Source organism: Stenella coeruleoalba, assembly GCF_951394435.1.
Source record: "Stenella coeruleoalba genome assembly, chromosome: 16".
In the NCBI taxonomy this organism is placed as follows: Eukaryota; Metazoa; Chordata; class Mammalia; order Artiodactyla; family Delphinidae; genus Stenella; species Stenella coeruleoalba.
The window spans coordinates 7,585,264-7,608,222 of NC_137162.1; the positions used below are offsets into that span (position 1 = coordinate 7,585,264).

General features: G+C 54.9%; 1 protein-coding gene across 1 annotated transcript in view; it reads left to right on the plus strand.

Annotated features, from left to right (window-relative positions):
• The window catches only part of FAM53B (family with sequence similarity 53 member B), a 74,139-nt gene that overhangs the window by 2,729 nt on the left and 48,451 nt on the right, over positions 1–22,959 (plus strand). The window contains exons 2-3 of the mRNA XM_079900995.1: positions 5,604–5,658; positions 19,345–20,123. Of these exons, the coding sequence (XP_079757121.1) occupies positions 5,604–5,658; positions 19,345–20,123 (834 nt within the window). The remainder of the gene's footprint in view (positions 1–5,603; positions 5,659–19,344; positions 20,124–22,959) is intronic.

Here is a 22,959-nt window from a genome sequence, read left to right on the forward strand (position 1 = left end):
CTTCAAGTCCAGGCCCTGTTCACCCACCAAGGCCCTCACGCCCGCCCCTACCCGGCTCCTGAGGCTGTGGTCCTGGAATCCGCTAGGCCTTGGGGAGAGGCACGGCTGTAAACAACCAAAGAAAGACCCTAAATAAGACCAGCCTAGTGATGACATCCACAGAATGTAAGATAAACTGATTAGAATTTGCTCTGAACAGCCAGCAAGTTTGAGAGGAAGATGGGGGTTTTGCTTCAGCTTCCTAACCGGGTAACATCATCCTCATGTAAATACCATCAAGATAATAACAGGAAAGATGGAAAAGCTTTTCTCTTTTGTTTTCTAATCAGACTAAGACGATAACAGAAGTTGGGGGTTCAGATTAAAAAAGAAATCATGAATCACCACAGGCCGCTTTGGAATTAGGGAAGTGAGAGGCCCCGCAGTGAGGACAGAGCCTAAAACTGCAGGTGAAGGTCCCCTGGGGGCTTGGAAACACTTGGGAGAGGAGAGGCTTGGGCCCCCCTGGGCCCTGGCCGCCCCTCCCTGCCTGCTGAAGGTCCCCGTCATGGTTCTCTTGTTCTCCTTTCCCTAAAAGCTAAATGCTGGTGACAACGTGACTGCCCCTACTCCCGAGAGAGGTGGGCAGACAGAAAGGGGACTGGCAAGCACTCAGTATGCCTTCCCCTGGGGGGACGGGGGTGGGGTGGGGGAGTGCAGTGACTCGGTTCCCCTTTCCCCCACTCTGAGCCGCCGCCTTCCTTTCCCCTGTGAGCAGCTCTTCCTCTGAGTGTGCTAACATTAGCTGCTGCCGCTGGAAGGCCGCCCGGACATCTGACCTCGGGGCTGCGTTCCCCCAGCTCTGTCCCGCCCGCCCACGCTCCGGCCAAGGGCCTGTTCTCCCTCCTCCCCGGCCAGGCCCAGCCTCCTCTCCCAGGCGAGCCTTCCAGCCTCTCTCAAGTCTGGAGACCAGCGGGAGCTGGGGTGCACTGCTCCCGGGAGGGCGGGGGGCGGAGGCCGGAGCGAAGCTCCAGGCCGCCTCACTTTGCTCAGCCTCAAGGTATTTCCGGCCACAACAGACACCCGTTTTGGGAGCAGGTCCTTCCTTCCACGCTTGTCAGATTAGGACGCCGAGGCTAAGTGACATTGCCCAGCAGAAGAGTTCAGTGACTACGTCCGGCCTGGCACCCAGCTGCCCGGGCACCCAGGGTCTTCATCTTCCCGCGCACCCGGAGTCGGCACTGGGCCCGACGGCCCCGGCCAGGGTCCCTGGCCAGAATCCAGAAGCTCACAGAGCCCGAGGCAGTTCCCGGCCCCTCCCCCCACCCCCGCATCCCGGGCGAGCAGGGGCACCAGGGCCCGCCCTGCCGTGGCTAACCCTGCAGCCTGGGGAGCCGGGCTGCCTGCCCTGTCTCCATCGGCGCCTTCGAGGGCCTCCACCTAAGGGCGCCTCTCCCTCCTCAGCTTCTCTTCCTCCTCGGGCCTGGCTCTGCCTCCTGCGTCCTACTGCCAAGGTCTCACCCTGTTCCCTTCCAGAGGCTGGGGTGCCCCACTTGTTCCCCTCAAGTGCGTGAGCGTGGGCCTGTTCTGCGTGGCCCTGTGGTTCCCTGTAGCGCCGCATCAGGAGAAGGAAAAGTGATGTGATTGCTTTAGTCAGTAGTCTACAGAAGAAAGTTATGAAGAAGCATGATTATGGCCAGAGATGAGCTCGGCTGTTTTCTGTCTGAGCTAGTTCCTCATTAAATAATGACCTGAACTGTGTCTTTATTTAAGTCAGGGTTTCTTGCGTTACTTAGTCAGACAGATGGCCCCTGGAGCCTCAATTTGATTTCCAGCTTTTGCCTTTCCTATGGAAGATCTGATTCCAAAACGTTCTCTGGTGATCCAAGGAGTCTCCCAGACACCAAGCTCTGCCCTGGGGGAGGCTCAGGAACAGAGGCTCTGGAGTAGGAGAAATACCCCGGGGAGCCGTGCTTATTGTTCTGTTGCCCTGCAGACCCCAGCCAGGGCTTGGACGTGCACTTGTGTGCGAATGCTGAGTGTCTTGTGAAACCTCAGATGGTGAGAGTTTCCCCTGAGGCCTGTTGGCCTCACCACATCGTCCATGTAGTGATTGGCTCATCCTTCCCACTGGGAGTGCAGAGGGCTCAAAGGGTCAGGGAGGCTGGCTGCAGAATGGCACAAACCAGTGGGAATAGAGCAGCCCTGGACAACTTGGTGCCCAGTGGGAACCTCGCCGTTGGGCCCAGGGAAACTGGCCAGCAGTCAGAGTGTGCCTGGGGCCTAACACCCTGGGAAGCTGTTGACTACGTGATGTTCTGGCCTGCCCACGGCCAGCCCGGCTCATGGACGGGACTCAGAAAGCCCCAGGGGGAAGTAGTTAGCTCATGACTATTTCAGGCCTTATGTTTGACCCTAAAATTGCTGCTGTCCTATCAGTCAGCATTTCTCCATAATTATTTTGATGGAATTTGTCTACACACACAGGCCAGTGTGAATTGAGCGTCATGAAGAGGATGAAGGAAAAGAAAGAGGAAAAAGCTGCATTTCAGGCGGGGTGGGAGGGTGGGGGGACTACACTGCACTATACATAGTTTGGCAGGTTTTCTTATGTCTTTTTAGTTAAGCAGGTTTAACTTGTAAATTATATTTCCTCCTGGCACTAGAAGCCTCTGCGCAAACATCACTGTGAGCAGTTGCATGGTGTTCCTTCAAGTAGCTGAGCCATGGCCCACTTCACCGTTAGCCTCGTGAAGTCCGGCGTGGAATTGGCCAGGGTTCCTCAGTTGTAAGCAACTGAGACTGTCTCCCGCTGACTTACACCAGAAGAGAATTCCCTGGAGCGATTGAGAGAAGTATGGGAGAGGAGTTGGTGAATGAAGCCCCAGAAAGCCCCAGCTTTCGGCCGGGATGGGGGGGAGGCCGCCAGGGAGGCCACGTGACGGGAACCAGCCACAGAGCGAAAACCCTGAGGCGGCAGCGAGCTGGGCCGGTCCCGAGCTGCGTGAGTGAGGCCGGGATGGACGGAGGTTTGGCTCTGGTGGGCTGCGGAGAGGGGGGCGCAGCTGGGTTTCATCCCGGTTGCCGTGGGGAGTGGTTGGAGGGTTGTGAGCAGAGCAGCCACGTGGCCTGGTCCCCGTGGGTCTGTGTGGAGGATGGAGGATGGAGGACGGGCCGGGGCGCAGGGTGGGGACCAGGTCGGGGGTTCGTTTGGTCCCTCGGCGGAGGCTCGAGCCGGGTGGCGTGGGGCATGAGAAGCAGTCGTTCCGAGCGTGTGTTCTCCAGCCTGGCGAGCGCGTCTGCGGCAAACACGGATAGGTCCTCGCTAAGTGAATGAATGAGTGAGTGAGTGAGGGCGGGGGAGCCCTGCGCGCTGGCCCGGTGGCTCCCGTCCCTGGCCACAGACCCTCCCAGCATCTCTGGCGCCCACTCACCGGCCCCCATTCCTGGGAGGGCTCCCAGCTGCCCCTCTGTCTAGAGCACGGCAGCTTGCGGGGGAGGAGGGGCTGGTGAGCAGTGCCCCCCTGACTGTCAGCAGTCAGTTTGCTTCCCGCCGTGTCTGTAAACCCAGGCCTTCCTCGGTGGCCCCAGTGCAGCGACACGCGGCCCCTGTGCCTCGCGCCCTCCTGCTTGCCCTGGCCCGGTCCTGGTTTGGGCGTCTGTGGGCTCCCAGCCTGGGTGGCTGCCCTCGCCACCAGGCGCGGCAGTGGGGTGGGGAGGGGTGGGGTCTGTGCTTCCCGGAGGGTGTCTACTTTGTGCTGGGGCTCCTGCAGCATCGGGGCCGCTTCCCTCGAACAGCCAAGCCTGTGGCACCAGCCAGGCCCAGTTTCTCTCTCTCCGAACCTTCTCTGGGCCGTGGGGCCTGTCTGGCTTCCGCAGGTGGCGCTGCCCGGAGGCAGAGCTCTGAGTGTCTGTCACCTGCTCTCCCTTCAGTGACGTTGGTGTGAGCTGGGAGGGAGGCAGAGGCAGCCGTCTGTAACTTTTTCCAGATATTTCCCCGGGAGGACTCCAGGAGGGGGACCTATCCTGAACACATAAGGTTGTTTTAAACCCAAGAAGGGGGACTGGAGGAGGGCGGCCTTGCCCGCCTTCCCCCCCGGCCCGTTAAGTTCCTTCTGGTCCTTTAGAAGCAGCTCTTTTTGCCCCCCCGGATGCCAGCCCTGACCTCCAGCACCCCAGCACCCACGGCCTGACCCATCTCCCTCCAGTCCCACTCTCTGTAGCTCAGGGGTTTGTGTGACTGTGGCATCTGTGACGTGTGAGCTTCCTTAGGGCTGAGGCGGGCGTCCTTCACCTCCGTGTTCCAGACTGGCCAGGACGGACCCTTGATAACCTGATGGATGAACACATTGCTGACCAAGGGCAAAGGTCCCTGACTCGGGCAGCTGAGGACAGGGGTGGGGCAGCTGCTGCCAGACAGTGGCTACCGTCTTATCTGGGTGGGCTGGGTGTTCCTGGTCAGCACCCCGTCCTCCTTCCAGGCCTGAAAGAGCCAGGGCCTGGCTCTCTGCCCACTTCTTGGACTGGTAGCCTTGTGCGTCCCTGTCACTTGGGGCTCCTCTCAGAAGCTAGAGCCCTCTGTGACCGCTGACCCCTCTGGAGCCGAGAGCTTCTTTCACCATCGCACGCTCAACCCCAGCACAGCCTGCACGTAACAAATTACCGGTACATATTTGCTGAATGAGTGGAGGAAGGAAGGAAGGCAGGAATGAGTGAGACCCTTCTTCCCAGGGCCCCGACGGGCATAGATGGTGTCCTCCTCATCAGAGGTCAGAACAGGCCTCTTGACCTGGGCCTCGGCCAGCACAAGGAGCCCCTGGAATGGTCCACGCTCGGGTTACTGTGGAGCCGTGGAGCAGGTGCCTGGGCTTGGGGCTCTTCTAGGCCTCACTGGCTTTTCACCCAACGATCATAGTGTTCGGCTGAGGCTAGGTGTGGGGTTAGAGAGCAGATGCGCAGTGTTCATGGTAGACAGGGACACCACTGTGGAAACGCGGTGCCGAGGAGTCCAAAGCAGTAGCTGTGTGTTGAGGCCAAACATAACCTTTGAGTTTCTGTTTCAGTTCGTCAGGATGCCTCGGGGGGCCTCCTGGCTGCCCAGCAGCCTGCAGAGCCAGGGCCACACTCCTGAGCTTTACCCGTTGCTTCTTCACAGAGACGGAAGAGGTGTTCTCCTTGTGTCTCGAAGGGAGGGCTCTGGAGGTGGCCCTTCACTCAAGGTTCTTCCTGTCACCATGGACAGGAAGAGGTCCCCTGTCCTCCTAGCCTGGGTTGTGGGGAGGCCTGTCTCCAGCTCAGCTGGGTGAACCGTTCACATCACAGCTCCTTCTGCACCCTCCTCCGTATCACTGACATGGAAAAATCCCCTAGTGTCAGAAGTCACGGGTCTCTCTTGTGTGTTTTTAAAGCCCATTAACTTGATGGACTCCATAACTCACCGAAGGCTCCGGACAGAGAGCCCAGACCTAATTACAGGCAGATGTCTCTTTTAATACTTTTTTTTCTCCTTTCCCTAATCTGACGTTACCCCTTTAATTGTGACTTTAGCAAGGGATCAGTGCAGGGTCATGTGCAAACGTGCTTCTTATGACTTGAAGAGTGATAGCTTTTCTGGTTGTTTTCAGCACACGCCAAAGAAGATGAGTCAAGGACCGACACTTTTCTCTTGTGGAATTATGGGTGAGTAACCAAGGTGGCTGTGAACGGTCAGTCCTTCTCTAGCCCTTCCACCAGGGCCTGAGTGCTCCAGGTGAGACGCTAAAAGCACTTGCGGGACACAGGCACAAGGAGCAGCCGTGGGGATTCTCTTCTGTGTGTTTGAACTGTTCGGGTCCCAGCTGTGCTCGAGTGGTGCAGGGGCTGCTGCGGCTGACTGAGGGGCCGGGCGCTGGTGTGTGGTTTACGAATCTAATCTCCAACAGTGATACTGAGAGTTTCTGTCTGATTATTAAAGTAATCATGTTCATTTTATTTTAATTCAGAAAATGCACCATAGTGTAACGTATAAAATAAAAATCTCTCACAGCCCCAATACACAGTTACAACTACTGTTAATATTTTGGTGTAGTTTATGTCCATTGCGTTTTTTACATAGCCAAGTCCATGACGAACATACGATTGTACAAAATTATTTACAAAATGTTTTTTCCGCTTTTTTCGCTTAGTAATAATTACCACCGTTTCCCCGCAGCGCTACAGTTGCCCATTCCATGCACTTTAATGAGGCTGTGGTACTGCATTGTGTGGATGATTCAAAATGTGTTTAACGATGTAACTGTTTCTTGGTAGTTGGGTAGAAGGACCGTTCTGTTTTCTGTTGAACAGTGACTCAGTGTCTGAATCTTGCTCTACCTTTTGGATTGTTCCTTAGGATCGTTCCCAGGTATGGAGTAGAGTGGCTGGAGAGTGGGAACATTTTCATTTTTAAGGCTCTTGCTTCCTATTTCTGACATCCTTTCCAGAAAGGTTGCCTCGGTACCCTGTTCCCACGCGAGTGTTAATTACCGTTTGTATAACGGGGCCAAAAAGAGGACTGTATTGACTGTATTGATTTCTCTCTGCTCCGGTTGGTTGGGCAGTCTCTCCTTGCGCGCTCGCCCCTGGGCTCCTGCCCCCTGCGGAGACACCTCGCCAGATGAGTTTCTGTAAACCAGGCTTCCAGGATGGGTCCTCTCTTTCGGGTTTCAAGTTTGTCTCCGCAGGACTATGTAAAGTCTCCGTTGCCTTTTGTCTCGGCCCTTTGCCTCTGGGCACGGCGGTTTCTTCTTTAGACTCAGTTCCCATAGGTGGGTGATGGGGGTGGTGCTGGGGGTGGTGCTGGGGGTGTCACAGTGAGCATGGCGCTGTGCCACGCGCCTCACATGCGGGACCTCCTGGACTCTGCAGCTGCTTCGGGGGGCGGGCAGGGGCGCCCACTCACATCTGGGGAAACTGAGGCCTCATGAGGTGGGTAGAGTTGGACCCGGAGTGGGTGAGGATTGTTTTCTTCTCACTCATGAGCCACAGCTCTACGGCAGAGCCCCGGGTGGCCCTCTTGGTGCTGCCGCCCAGAGGAAGTGGAAACAGGGAGCTCACCTGGCCTTGGTTTACCCGTGTGACACACTTCCGAGGCCTGTCCCCACATGGGGCTTGACTGAACACCTCGGTGATGGTTAACGGCTTGCGACAAACCCTCAGCGACCCATCCACATGGCCCAGAAGCCTGCCTCATTGCCTGCTTCCTGGTCAGACTCACAGTTGAGCTGTGGCTGGGCTGCCTTCCTCTGTCGTGTCCAGGAAGGAGAGAGGGGCTCCTGGGCACGCCAACCCCTCAGCCCAGCCAGGACGTCAGCTCTGAATTGGGCCAGACTAGTGACCTGGACTGTGGAGATGTTGGTCTTTATTTCAAGGCCGTGTTGTGCGTCGGGCTTCCTTGGCCTTTGCTACAAGTACGTCAGAATAAGTTGGAGCTCCTGCGGGTTCGTGATGGTGGTGTTGGCACTCACATAGTCACTCTGAACTATTTACCTTTTCTAAGCCTCAGTTTTCTCATCTGTAAAATGGCTGTTAGGACAGCACTTGCCTCGTTGGGCGCGCCTCGAGCACTCTGAGACGTTTGTGAGGAGGTTGGCACAGCGTGAGCTCCATACACAATAGGTGGAGAAGGCTGAGGCCTAAAGTGAGAATCCTGCTCCTGCAGGGGGCCTCCATGCCCAAAGGGACCGCCTTGGTCTCCTTGGGGAGGGGGTGTGAGTGAGAGTCGCCCTTGCGGGGGAAGATGCTCGGGCCCAGGGACCAAGGCAGAGGCGTGTGGGGAGAGGCCTTTTCCCAGATTCCCAGCAGAGCTGGTCTGAGCCCGCAGAGCCCAGAGGCCTGCTTTTCGCTGGCGGGCGGGGGGCTGGGGGGGCATCTCTGGCCGGGGTTTCCAGGATGGCCTGTGCCGCTGCTCCTCCAGGCTCTTGTTGCCGGGTGGCTCTTCAGGAAGGGCTTTGCAGTGCTCCCCTCGCCCTCGGGCTCTTCCCTTCCGTGGGGTCTGTCCCCCTCCTGCTCTGCTGGCTGGCACTAGGGCACTGCCAGGCAGTGGAGGGGCAGTGGGGCAGCCACTCTGTGGGGTCTGCACAGTTACCCCCACCCTCTCCTCAGTTTCTCTCTCTCCCACATGCTCATCTTTCTGTTCTCAGCCCCTTCTTGGTTCCGGAGACCCCGACCCACCTGACAGCACGCACTACCAGGGCTTTTAGAAAAGTTCACCACAGTTCGTTTCAGAGGCTTGTTCTGGTAGGTATTTATTGAATACCTACTCTGTGTCAGGCGCTTGGGGCGGGGATAGAGTGAATCAGCCCCTGCCCTCAAGGGGGTTTCTATCTGGCGGAGGAGGAAGGCCAGGGAGCAGTGGATTCCCATGGATTAGGCCGACTTCCACGATTCGCGCCTGAAGCGGGCCCTCGGCACTGTAGGCGGGTAGCGCGTCTTCCTGAGCCTCACTTTCCCCATCGGGTACGTGGCAGGTGTCTGTGGGATTTAAAGAGACAGTGGCACCCAGGAGGTGCCGGCTCAGCCCCTCCCACCTCCATCCCTTTCCTGCACTTGCTGAGGCGGGAAAGTCAGCGGTCCAAGGCCTTCCAGGCTGTGTGCTCGTGGAGACTCCGGTGGCTGCTCCAGCCAGTGAACCTGGGACTCGAGGTGTGGCCTCGCCCTGTGACCTGAGTAGCAGTGAGACTTCATCCTAGCTGTGCCTGCTTTTCCGTAGCAGGGAAGAGGACACCCAGTGGGTCGAGCCAGACTTTTCCAGAGGGTTTTGGGCCCTTCCTGGGATGGTCAGTGCTCAGCAAAGATAACACATCATAGCACTGGGACTTCCCTGGTGGCGCAGTGGTTAAGAATCTGCCAGCCAATGCAGGGGACATGGGTTCGAGCACTGGTCGGGGAAGATCCCACATGCCACGGAGCAACTGAGCCCGTGCCCCACAACTACTGAGCCTGCGCTCTAGAGCCCGCGAGCCACAACTACTGAGTCCACGCGCCACAACTGCCAAAGCCTGTGCACTCAAGGGCCCACGTGCGGCAACTACTTTGCCCATGAGCCACAGCTACTGAGTCCACGCGCCTAGAGCCCATGCTCTGCAACAAGAGAAGCCACTGCAATGAGAAGCCCGCGTACCACAAAGAAGAGTAGCCCCTGCTTGCTGTAACTAGAGAAAGCCTGTGAACAGCAATGAAGACCCAATGCAGCCAAAAAAAAAAAAAAAAAAAGAAAGAAAATCATAGTATTATAATCACCAAACCCCCCTGCCTGTCTCCTGAAGAAAAAGGACTCACGTTCTGGCCCTGATCAGTGGAATTCTCGCGTAAGAGCTGGGGACAGCTTGGCCCTGTGACTCGGGGCATTTCCCTCCTAAGCCCCCATGCAAGAGTCCTAGCTGGACACCAGGATGAGTTAGAGTTTCATAATGTTCTTAAGAAAAACCAGGCAAGTGTATTCGGGTAGGGAGTGCCTGTTTGCTTCCTCTTAAAAAACCACCCTTGCAAGTAGCTCAGCCTCCTCTGCACCCACTGAGATAAAATGCTTTACTAATATAATCGGCCCTCACAACAATGTTTTGTTTTGAAGTACTTCATGCTCAGTTACTGTGAGCTGGATTACAGGCCCCTCCCCAACTTTGTCCGCCCCTTGTCCCAAGTTTGGGGACTTCATACAAAGAAGTGGTTTCGTTCTTTTCCAAAGTGGGGCTGTGGGGGGACAGAGGCAGTATGAAGTGTGGATGAGAGAAGCAGGGCAGAGTGGAGCCAGGCCACCGGCAGGCCGGGACTGGGTGCCCATCATCAGGCTGCCCGCCTAGCCTGGTTACCTCAGGGCCCCTTCTAGCAGAGACGGTGCTGTGCCTCTTGGTTTCTTTTCTCACCTCCCAGACCGTCCTCAGCACACCTGTGCTGAACTGGAATTTCTTCTGTAACCAGCTTCTCTGGGGAAGAGCCATGTCTGCCCGGTTATTGCGTTCTTGACACAGGAAACCTTGGTCAGGTGGCAGTTTCATGGGTGTGGCCCGCCCACTGGTTAGCTGGCCTGAGCGGCGAGCCAGCCCCCATTCCTGGCCGTGATTTCTAGTGGGTGTGGACAGGGGCCTGGCTGCTCCCGAGAGAACCTTTCAGTGCTGGGGAAGGCGGGGGCTGCCCGGGCAGCCTCAGCGCGCGGCTCCCTCCCTCCGGCTCCTCCAGCGTTTGCCGTGGGAGATGCTTCTTCACGCTAACCCAGGGTCACACGTGTACTAGTTGAATCTCTTTTGGTGAAACAGGGCAAGTGGCGGTGGTGGGGGTGAGAGGGGCCTCCACTCACCACCCTCGCCTTGGCTAATTGCACCCCTTGAATGAGTTCCGTGTTGCAGGGACACTGGACACTACACACTCCATTTTCCTCCTCGCTCAGGCCAGGAGAAGACCGGAAATCAAATAACGTGAGAAAGTGTATGAGACACCAATTATCCGAAAGGCCACTGGGAAAAGTTGTGTAAATACAAGTCAGTGGACAGAAAACAAAACAATTCAGATGCTAAAAAAAAAAAAGAAAATTGGGCGGAAACCCATAATTACTTTAGGAGTTATGGTAATAAATTATTTATTAATGTAAATTACTTCACAGGCAAAGAACATAGAGGAAACTTGAGCAGAAGGATCATACATGATGTATAAAAAGGAATTGTAAAAATATCATAGCAGCCCCGCTTGTGCCACTCCGGTTCACGTTTGCAGCATTTTAATTATAAGCCCTTATTTTCTTTGTTTAATTACATGGCTGTTAAAGTCTGCTCTCTGCATAAAAGGGTTTCTCCCTGGGGCACCCTCTTTACTAATTTCTACAGGGTAAATCATTTGGCTGTGTTGAGCTGTGCAGGTTGAAAAGATATCACTTCGAGATTTGGTAGCTTTTGGTCTTTTCACTCCACCACTGTTTGTCACTGAAAGTGGGATGTGATTGCACCGTGCAGGAAAAAGCCAGCATTCAGAGACTGAGCATTTCAGGTTTCCGAGAACAAACACACACATGACTGAAACAAAATGAACAACAGTGATAACAAAGCCAGAATTTCTGGTCTCTGTGGCTTTTTCCGTCTCTCAGAGATGGCCATGCTGCATATCATCGCTGGACCAGGGTCTCCTATAAGAAACTGATTATTAACCAAAATAGGTTAGTATATCCATATACAAAAGGGCATATGCATGATTTTTTTTTGGCCGTGTTAGGTCTTCATTGCTGCGTGCGGGCTCTAGAGTGCAGGCTCAGTAGTTGTGGCACACGGGCTTAGTTGCTCCACGGCATGTGGGATATTCCCAGACCAAGGCTTGAACCCGTGTCCCCTGCATTGGCAGGTGGATTCTTAACCACTGCGCCACCGGGGAAGCCCCTATGCATGATTTTTAAAAACTTACTTTTAATGACTATTTTTATTTATTGTGGTCATGGGTGTGATCTTTCCATCTTTAAAATAGTGTAAGGTTTGTCCATACAGAGTGCTTTCAGTTTTTCCTTGCACCATTTATTGGTTTCAGACAGTGTTTCTGGAATAATGTATAGAATGGAAGTAGGTACAAAGTGTAGTTGGCACGTGATGGCTGTTTACAGTGAAAAGGGAGCCTCCCAGGCTGCCTTCTCACCCGTGCTGGTCTGACATGGGCTGGAGAGGGGCCCCAGAGTTGCCGGAGGACAGGGGCTGGCAGCTGCCGGACCGGCCTTGGGCACCCACAGTGTGGTGCATCGCCAGGTTGCCTTCCACGTGCAGAAATGGTCGTTAGGAGGCAGCCTGGCCCAACTGCAAGAGCACGGCCGCTGTTTGCTGGCTGTGTGTCCATAGGTGAGACGTGATGCTGTCTTGAAGTTCAGTTTCCCCACCAGTCACACGGGGAGCACTGTGGCACCCCACAAAATGAGTATTGTGCTTGGAATATGTGCTCACGCTTTTTCCCAACTTCAGCAAGGATCCCAATGGGGTGTCAGTTAATTAACAGTGAATGTGAATTTATCGACAGTTTCCTGCAAAGTTCTGCCAGCTGTCAGTTTTCTGTCTGCATAATGGCGCCCAGCTTTGCTGCACACATCGGTTTAGAGATGAATCGCAGGCAGCACGCTCTGTGCACACCCACAGCCGGGGTGGGAATCTGACGGAGAGGGATGAAACCAGCCTTTCTGTCTCTTCAGGGTTTTTGTTGCCATTAGCTTTTCCCAGCATATTTCTAGAGGTCGGGGATGGAGCAGGAGGTCCATTCAGAGCTGAAAGGGGCCGTCACAGGGCCCTAGTCCGCACTTCCTCCTACAGATTGGGAGGCTGAGGCCCACGCTCCCAGTGGCCAGTCTGGGGGGTTTTATTTACACCTCTGTACTGTCTGGGGATCCCACTGGGCCTCTTTTTGTGAGAGCGAAGACTTCCCAGAAGCAGTGGCAGCTGCCGTGCACCCCAACCTGGCTGGTGACGGCAGGGCCCCCGGTAGCCGCTCCGAACCCACCAGCCTCTCGGGCATCTCCCTGCGCCCCTTGAGCCAGCCTTCCACTTGCTGGGACCAGTGGAGCGTTAGTTATCCCCAGCCATCCTTGTCCCTTGTCCTCAGGCCTTGGCCGAGGAGCTTGGCATCCTGTGCTGTTGTTGTCCCTGAGCCCAAAACGCCGCTGACGTTTTATGATTTATTGCAGGTGAGGGGGCACAACCAGAGGCTGAAGCTTAGGTGGGCAGAGCCCAGGAACCTTTTCTTTCTGACACAGCTCTGAATTGAGTCTTCATTCTGGTGATACAGGGAAAGAGGCGCACCCGTGGGCCGGGGCCTCTAAAAGTTCATTTAAAAGTAGATGCCGCCATTGACGGATAGCTCATGTCATTGCCCTTTATGTCTTTCCACCTGTGTTCTTTTCATAAGACCGGTTTAATAAAGCTGGTTTCAGAGAGACACCTCAATTCTCTTGAGTTTCCCCTTGAAAGGGTTGGTGAACTTCTACCCCCAAATCAAGCATAGAGTCCTTGCAGCCCTGAGACCAAGTTAGCACAGCCCAACCCACAGGGCAGGGCAGGGCAGGGCAGGAGACTGGTGTCAGCACAATAGACAGGTGTGAAATCCAGGAATGAGTCAGCCGACCTTGATCTGACTGAGGCCTGCTGCCCCAGCCTGGGCGGCGGCAAGAACCTTCTGTACCTCGGATCTGTGCTTCAGGTGTTTAACCTTTTCTAGAAACCACATTCTGCTGTGGTTATGTCACCATAAGGCAGCCTCTAAACACAGGATAAAGATATCCAAGGCTGTAAATCTCTTCTGTCTTTTGAACGCAAGAAGGCCTGTAGTCCACTCAGAACCTGGGCCCCTGGGAATCTCCCTTCAAGTTTAAGGGCAGAAATGGAAACAAGAACATCTGAGGTCAGATGCTATTTGTGTTCCTCCGGGTGTTTTCTTTCTTTGAGCTCTGGATCTGTGCACGCAGCAGCCTTCTGCTCTCCTTAGTCACGGGGTGGTTTCAGGACCAAAGCCTGTGATGCGGCTGGGGGATCTGAGCTCCTGTCCCCACGTGTGTGCCCGTCAGCCTCGGGGAGTGTCCGGCTCAGTCGTGGCGCCTCAGCTTGGACAGACACCGTGGAGGCCACCTAGTCAGGCCATCTGCGAGAGAGCTAGATGCTTACGTGGCTCGTGTGTTTTGCGTAGTTTGCCCCACATCCGTAGGAGGAGCGCCGTGTGCGCTTGCGCCGCTCCTGTGTGCGACCTCAGCCTTGTGAGGGCAAGCTCGGCAGGGAAGTGAAGGAACTGGAGCTGCCCCTGAGGGTTGAAGGCAGGGGTCTCGCCGAGAGCCTGAGTGGCCGGTGCCTGTGTCCCGGGGCTGTGCCCCATCTGCTGGAGGCGTGGTGCCGGGAACCTCCCTGAGAAGCTCTAGGCCACGGTGTGTCTCGGCGGGAGGGGGGCTCACGCTATCCCCTTCGCGTGAATGGTGGGCCTCTCGGGCCTTTCCCACTGGCCCTCCATCCAGAACATGCCGTGCAGCTCGGGGTCCCCACCCCCTCCTGTGAAAAGGGACCTTGAGGAACTTGAAGGGCAGAGTCACCCTTCTCCGTAATTCTACCTTCTGTTGTTGGCCCCAAACAAAACAGACACCAGAACACCAGTGTTCAGTGACGTTCTAAATGCAGATTTCTGGAGACTGGGATGGTCAGCCCTGCAGAAGCTTCCTGGTGTGTCTGGATGGTCTGACTGGGCTGCCGCAGAGGTGTTTGAGAACCCAGGCCCCTGTGTAGCCTGCAGTCCGGAGCAGCGGTTCTCAACAACTTCGTGTTAAAATAACCTGGGGAGTTTATTAAAACGCAGGCTTCTACCCCTAGAGATTCTGTGTATCAGAATCTGGGCCTGGGAATCTGCATTTTAACAGCCCAGAGGATGCCCCTGCAGGTGGTCCTGAAACCACACTTTGAGACATCCTCGTGCAGAGCGTCCAGGTTCCCGTTCCAACCAGACCCCACAGAGATGGGTCCCCGGTTGCAGAAGGGCCGAGGCTCCACTGCCCGAGCCTTCTGCGGTGTGGTCACAATCACGGCTGCCGTCTCGAGAGCCTGTTCCGTCCTCGCAGGCCCTGTGCGAGGCAACTGTTAGCTCTCAGAATAGCTCTGCAGGGTGGTTATCACCAGTCCCCTCGTTTTATAGATGAAGAAACTGAGGCTCTGAGAGATTAATTAAGTCCCTTGCAGAGCTGAGGCGCGAACCCAAGTCCACACCCTTCCCACCACACCAAGTGAGCCCTGCTCAGTGGAATCCCCACGTCCACGGCCATTGTCACCTCTGGAAGAGTTATAGTTGTTTGTGCAGAAGTGGTATTGAATGGAGGGGCGGGGGTGTCCGGTATCCTCTCCTTGGAGCCGAACCGAGGCCTTTTGTACACCATGACGTTGGGCCTAACGCTCAGGGCGGTTTGCCATGAAAAATTAGCTTCTATTCCTGTTTCTTTTGTCTGGTGACCTGACCCAACAAATCGCCTTCTGTTCCCCGAGCGAAGGGGGAAAACACAGGGGCTAAACATAGCCTCGATTGTTTTTACTTTTCTTATATTGTACTTCTTGAAGCGATAAAGATAGAAACAATTAAAATATTATCTGCTCCGCAGACAGAACAAGTGGCCACCTGGCTGGTGTTGACACACAGTAGCAGTGCTCGGTATCGGGCAGGCTTCGTGTTTTCAAAGTATCTTAGCTGTTGCGGTGCCAGCCAGGGCCCTGGCTAGTTCATACACAACCATCCCTGGCCGCGGTGGGGTGGGGAGTTCAAGGCACAGCCCAGGTTGGACCTGCCTGGCCAAGGAACGGTTACCTGTGCCAGGGACAGAGGATGAGCGAGACCAAGTGAACACCATGGTCTGCTCTGTAGCTTCTATCTGCTGTTCGTCATACCCTCCTTCTTCCACCCACCACCGGCTGAGGTCTGCTGTGTGCCAAGCTGTGTACTGGGCACGGGAGAGTCATGCTGGGACTGTGCTCCAGAACTTCTAGCTCAATAGATGACGTAGACACGTAAACAGATCATTAAAGTTCAGTTGATGTGAGCCACGTGATTGAAAGTCTAGGCAAAGAGCTGCAGGTGCCCGAGGGCTTGTATGAGAGGGCGTATCTGCAGAGGAGGTGATGTTTGAGTTGGCTCTGCAGTGGGAAGTAAGAGACTGGTGCAGTTCTCTGCAAAGGTGTGAAAACATGGAAGAACTCATGTGGGAGGGGAAGCTGCAGGTCCCTGGCGGTCGGTAGTGCTGTACCCGCATTTAACCGGTGGATTGAGTTGAGAACTGACTCTTTTACTCCTCCCTACGACAAAGACATCTATGTATTAAGGTCAATAGAGGCTTACTCTTCAAAACAGAGACAGGTAGTTCCTGTAGGCAGGTAGGAGCACGTGAGAGTTAGCCATCCAACCCCAGTTCCCACTGGGGATTTGATAGTTAAACCGCAAAACAAGTCGAATGCACACCCCACTGCACAGAGATGTCACCTGTGCTCATTCCTGCAGTCGATTCATTAAACTTTAGTGTTATGTACTCTTCAGGGCTTTGTACACAAAACCAGGAGGAGTGGGCTTTATGGGCTGTTTCAGGGGTTTTCAAGGATGATCTTGGCTCTCCCTGACTCTTGTCTGACTTCTGCTGTCACAGGAAGTCCGGCGTGCCTGGAAGCACAGGGCCTACTGGGGAGACCACGAGTCGACGGGGCCCACGACGTGTGTGGGCCTCAGAAAGTTCTCTGGGGGCAGAAAGGAAATGGGACTGGAGTAGGGAGGCCCGAGTCAGGAAGCACCAAGATCACAAGGTAGCCACTGGAGAGACAGGACGTTCATGCTTAACTGGCTCCCACTTGCCCTTTGTCTCACGATCTCCCTAGAGATGGGGAAAACTCCAGGGCAGTGAAAGAAAAATGCGACAGAAAGTGGTATCTTCTGAGGATAGGACCAATCTCTTTTAAATTTCCCAGGTTTCCCAAGGCCTGGGACAGGGACCGTCTCCCGTGGGCTCTAGGCTCCTTAAGTTGGGGCCACTGTGGCGCCATCTTGGGGCCCTCACTGCCCTCGGTTTGGTCCTTGGTTCCTTCCTCATCGACCACATTTGTGGCCCATGTGGCACCTCAATGCCTTGTCCCAAAAGGGGAGTCGGTGGCGAGCGTTGTTTGATGGGAACTTCCTAAAAGACCAAAGGAGCAAACCCAGGGGAGGGTGGGGTCCTAGGCCCTGGTCCTCCACGTGTTTGTCCTTATAGAAAACGTAGAAGCTCCAGGGAGACAAAAATGAGAAAAATCAACCAGCTCTCTGCCAGTCAACCGTGAACATTTTCGTTTATTTCCTTTCTATCTTCCCATATATATAACATAGGTATTTTACTAAATAGGAATCACGCCGTCTCTGCAGTTTTGTATCCTTTCTTATGCTTAGTATTGCATCATTACATTTCTCCACATCATTAATATTCTTTGAAACTGAGTTTTTCATGCTCCATGGTATTCCTCGGTGCTTTATTTAACCAGCCCCCTACTGTAGGACGTTTCAGGTGTGTTTACCATTTTGCCATCACTCATATCATTTTGAAGAACATCGTCATACATAAATCTTCACTTGTTTCTGAGGATAACTTTTCTTCTTCTAAACCAGAGATGGTCATGACTCAGTCAAGGTTAGTCTGTATTTTTAAAAATTTGACTCTAGTATTAGTTTACTGAACTTTCGACTGCTGACAAATGTCAAATTGAAACTCTTTTAAAAGAATGGTGAGGGACTTCCCTGGCGGTCCAGTGCGTAAGATTCTGTGCTCCCGCTGCAGGGGGCGCGGGTTTGATCCCTGGTTGGGGAACTAAGATCCCGTGTACTGCGCGGTGTGGCCAAAAAAAAAAAAAAAAAAAAAGGTGAATATTTGAGGAGGGGTAGGTAGTGAGGACCTATTTTGAACAACATAAATGCTATTTGCAAAAAGATAATTTTTGGTAATGATTTGTCAGTTTTTAGTAATGATTAAGTTACAGGAACACTTATCGAGACTTGCCGCGTATCAGGGCCCGGGCAGATTTCAGGGATGAGATGAACTGGACATTTAACGTCAGTCCTGCTTTGTTCCCAGCTGGCCTAACTTGGCAGATCTCTCTCCTGTCTCTCCAGCTTCTAAGGCCCTCCTGTGGGAACAACCTCTGGACGATTCCTGCCATGTCCCCCGTCCAGGGTCCCAGCGCCTCAGGCTCTGCGTCTTATGGGTGCACAGGGTGCCCTGGAGGAAGGAGCGTCACATTTAGCCGTGATTTGGCTTTTCCTTTGGCTCGTGAAGCTCCCTTTGGGCCTCACTGGTCATTCCCTTTGAACCTGTCCAATAGTTGCTGCTTGTGGCACTCAGCATGGAGTGAGTCCCTCAGGTGTGTCTCTCGGGGCCCTTTGAGAAGTGGCCACTGGTAGAGAAGATGGTCCTACAGTCCTTGCTGCCTGGAGCAAGGACGTCACAATTTTCTGAGTGATGGCTCATCCTGAACGACTAGTAAACTCCTTGAGGGCAGGGCCAAGGTCAGACTGCCTTGTGGTTCCCTCAGTGCTGCAGTGGAGCAAAAAGAGCAAAGGGCTTTGGGTTGGGTCAGCCTGGGCTTGCATCTCGTTACTTGTTAGGTGTGTGGCTTGGGGCCACTTACTCAACCCCCCCAAGCCTGGGTCTCCCCATCTGGGCAGCAGTGGTAGCCGTGCAGGGCACTGTGCTGGGTTACACCACCCACGGTGGATGCGCAGTAACTGATTGCAGTGCTGAGAATCAGTGTGTGTGAAATAACTACTGAAAGTCATTTCAGATTTTACTTCTCTCCTTCTACTGACTGACTCGGTCATACTTTTCTCCATATTCACATTTGCACAGTTTGTAAATATGTGTAGATTAGAAAAACCTAGAAACATGGTAGCATGTTTGACCCCTGGCAGCACAGCGTATTTCTTAACTTTGCTTTTGTATTGTGAACTTGAATACAAGAACTGTGTCAAGGTTGTTCTCCTAAAATTCTTAGCACAGTGCCTGATTCCATAGTAGAAAAATAACAAATAATTCTTGAATATTTCTCTAAAGTAAGGGTTCAAGTGCAAAAGTCCGCATTTCCTAGCAGGGTTAGCTTGTTTATCCGTGCATTCATGGAGAGACCCGAATGTGTAAGTTGAAATTGTACCCTTACGTCTCTGCAGCCCGAGACTGACTTCTATAGATTTTAGCCACTTTGTCCTCGATTTCAGCCAGAGAGCAAGTGAACACAAGGAAAGTCCTCAGTGACTGGCAGCTACTGTTGGTTGTGGAACATTTTGGTGGAGGGGATGTAAATCCATGAAATACCCAGTTTCTATTGTCGGCAAGTGTTTTGAAGATGGAGTTCAGATGCACTAACCTGGCAGCACCTCCAGCCCCTCTGAAGTTCTGATAGACTCATCTTTGGTTGTGGTCTTCCCACCAGGGCGTCGAGTCCCAGCCCCAGAGCAGCAGAGCCCTAAGATGGGACGTAACAGACACGTTGCCCCCACTCTGCTGCCGGCCAGGGCAGGGGTGAGGCAAGTCAGTTTCCCTTCTAGAAAATGAGAAGCCTTTGGGGTGAACAGTAGTGCTTTGGACTTTCCTGGGAGGCAGTACGGTATGTTGGACAGGAAACCGTCTCAGGAGTCCTGCGGGCTGCCTGGATCCTAGACCTTGCCCTGCTTCTGACTCAGTACCGTGGGACTCATGTACCCTCTCTGAGCCTCAGTTTCTCATCTGTAAAGCGAGGTTGGACTGGATGGCTTTTAAGGGCCTTTCTGGCTCTAACATCCTGTTTAAGACGGGTTCTTGGTGAGGAGATAGAGGGCTGGCGCGAAGGCCTTCTCCAATCCTGTTTCTCTTTGTCATTTACGAACCAGAAAATGACAGATGGCGAGACCTGGACAGGAAGTACCCTCTTCAGGTCGACCAGCCGAGCGCCGGCATCTGGGAGCGCCTGCCCGACAAGTGTCAGGACCGCGCTCTGTGGCGCCGGGAGGCCGCGACTGCCTGCGCGGTCACCAACCTGATCAAAGACCTCAGCCTCAGTGACCACAGCGGGAACCCCTCAGCGCCCCCCAGCAAGCGCCAGTGCCGGTCGCTGTCCTTCTCCGACGAGATGTCCAGCTGCCGAACATCGTGGAGGCCCTTGGGGTCCAAAGTCTGGACTCCTGTTGAAAAGAGGCGCTGTTACAGCGGGGGCAGCGTCCAGCGCTACTCCAATGGCTTCAGCACCATGCAGAGGAGCTCCAGCTTCAGCCTCCCGTCCCGCGCCAACGTGCTCTCCTCGCCCTACGACCAGGCGGGACTTCACCACCGATCTGGCGGTCAGCCCTGCCAGGGGACGCCGGGCTCGGCCACCTGCAGACAGGCAGGCGACATCTGGGGCCCTGACCCGAGCCCCGTGGGCGGGGCCCGACTGGACATGCAACGGTCCCTCTCCTGCTCGCACGAGCAGTTCTCCTTTGCGGAGTACTGTCCCCCCTCAGCCAGCAGCACCCCTGCCTCGACGCCGGAGCTGGCCAGACGCTCCAGTGGGCTCTCCCGCAGCCGCTCCCAGCCGTGTGTCCTTAACGACAAGAAGGTCGGCGTTAAGCGGCGTCGCCCCGAGGAGGCACAGGAGCAGAGGCCCTCCCTGGACCTGGCAAAGATGGCGCAGGTAAGAGCCCCAGAAGGTGCTGGAAGATGCTGCAGAAGCACCCAGGTGCTCATCGGAGCCTCCACGGCTCCTGGCCCGTCCCGGGCAACTGCAGGGTGCCAGTGTCAGAAATGCCCAGGAAGTGAGTTAGTTTCCTCATTTAAAAAATTCTGTACAGTGAAAGATGAAATCAAGCCCCCCCTTTTTTGTTTTTAAACATCTATTTCTTTCCATTTAAAATCAGAAATGCTCTTTCCCTCTGCACACGTGCTAGTGGTACAGGAGCAGACAGATGGCGAGAGGCGGGGCATCGGGCAGTCCAGCGTCACCAGACACTGGTGGTCCCCCTCCTGGTACTTCTCTGGAGCCTCTCCCAGGGGCCCATCCCTGCAGCCGCCGTAGGAACTGCTGGCACAGGCCGGGATTCAGTATCACTCAGATCATGTTGATCCTGAGATCAGTGCCGTGGGTGTTAGTTTTAAAGAACGAGAAATGGGGGGAGGCGCTTATTCTTTTGATTCAACTGCCAACAGTGTGAGACCATCCAGAAATTGTGATCACTCTGCTCTGTGCCACCTGTGTAATCATCCTTGCTGTTCGCTGTAGGCGAGGCCTCTGGCCACACACCCCTGTCGCTTGTGCTTTATCCTCCGAGTCTCAGAGCCCTGCCTCGTGCTAACACCGATCTTGGGTATGGGTTTGAATGAGATGAACTTGGAGTTAAGACATCAGGACAGTCTCCAAGCCTGAGGGCTGCCTGCGTTTGGTTCTCACTGCGGAGCCCCAAGGGTCAGAGCGTGACAGTGAGGCCCAGGGAGCAGGCTTGGTCCTTGTGACCACCTGTCCACTCGAGGACAGATGGATGTGGTGGGTAGAACGCGGCGCTCTAGCTTCTGTGTCCAGGGGTTCCTCGGGTGCTCAGAGCCACGGTTTGAGCATTATCTTTTCTAGTCTTGTTATGTGAGCATCTGTCACGGCTGGGCTTGAGGGAGTGGGGACTAGCTTGGCGCTGAGAGGTTGGCCTCGCTCGTGAGCGTACGGCCACGTCTGTGCAGGCAGGCTTGTCGTGTCCACCCCTTCCCAGGCGGGCACCACTGCCTTCCTTCAGTGGCCAGTGCTGCTTTTTCAGCCGGGCCTCCTTTCATTTCAGAATGAAAATACAGCTTCTGTTTATGGCGTTTCCTTCTCCTCTAGTTCTCCCTCCAAGCCTAGAGGTCCCCCCAAAAGAAGAGGTGCAGGTATCTCTGGTCTAGACCACCCACCTGACCCCTGAGTCCAGCCTTTCTGGCCACCTTTGTCCAAGAGCCCAGGCCCTGCCCTCATGGTCAGTTTCCCTTCCTCCCAGCGCCTCTCCAGGGGTGTCCAAGCTAGACAACGATCGAACACATTCATTCAAGTTGGACAGGCAGGTGGAATTTTCCTTCCTGGAGAAATGTAAATAGGTAAAAAGGCTGGAAAGGTAACAGATTTGGGTGACTGCTGAAGGAAACCCAGAGCCCTGAGTTGTGGGTACGATAAATGGCTTCAGTTAAATTTTCAATGCCGAGCTTATTTTATTAGCTAATAAGCTAGATAGGTAACAAAAACAACGTACAGGTGTAATTGTATTTTACTAGCCACAAGTTGGAATAACACCACTGGCATCACTGGAGACATTTCCCGTCCTCACTTGGGTAGAAACCATTTGAAGATATTTTGCGCCGTGGGACTGTGCCCAGATGTATGGACTGCTTCACTGGCTCCAGGCAGCCCTCCAAAGTCCTGAGGGGTCTGCTCTCATTCTGCCTGTCTTTCCCCAGCCAAGGCCTGGAGAGGGCAGGGTCCCGGGAAAGCAGAGAAGGGGCCCCTGGGAAGCGTGTGGGCCGAGGGGCTGCGGCCAGAGCCCTGGGGATGGATGGGCCCTGAGCCGCCCCCCACCAAGCCTCTAGACCCAGCCAGCCCTCTTCCCCCTGGGGCGCCACCTGCTTCGGCTCCCCCACCAGGTGATTCATGGCCTCGGGAGGTGGGCCTTCCTCCTCCCGGAGCCTTGAAAGCCAGGCCTAGGGCCACCTCTATGCATTTGAAGAGCCCTGGATGCAGCCTGGAGCATGTAGGGCCCTGCAGCCGGCACCCTGTGAGTGGTGTTGTTGCTGGGCAGGAGGGTGCGGGGATGGGGGTGTGTGGGGGGTGGGGGGAACCTGCTCGCAGCCAGGCAGCAGTTGGTGCAGGACTTACTGCCCCCAGACCCTGGCCTCCGTGTGCTCTTACCCACATCTTTAGCTGCCGGGAAGCGAGCGGGTCTGCACGTCGGTGGGAAGGCCGGCTTGTGCCGAGGGTCAGCGCTGCTCTCTGTGTCCTGCTACCCTTTCCTGCAGCCGGATCGCAGACTCTCTCTCGTGGGTCTTTTGATCTTGCTTTATACGTTCGCCTCCCTGGCGGGAAGGGTGAGCATCATTGTCAAGGAGCCCCTGTGTGCGTGGGCTCTGGGCCCAGGTGCATGAGAGACTCGGGCTGAAGGTACAGAGTGAGTGCATTGCGGTCAGACATTTGGAGCAACGGGCAGCTCTGATAAACCACAGCCACCAGAGGCGCTGACCGGGGCTGGGACCTCCCTGGGGTCTGTGTGAGCACCAGCAGTGCCCAGAGCAAGGATGGTGGCCAGAGCCTCTCCAGGCTGCCACAGAAAAGGGGCCGGGGAGGGACCCGGGGAGAGTCAGGCGGGCAGGAGAGGCCAAACGCCCTGAGGTCCTCGTGCACACAGGGAGGCCCTGGGGTGGGCACCGCTCTGAGGTACGGGCTCTGAGCTAGAAGCTGAGGCCTTGAGAGGTAGATGTGACCTTGGGCTGTGTCCCTCCCAGCCCCTTCTGAGGAAACAGAC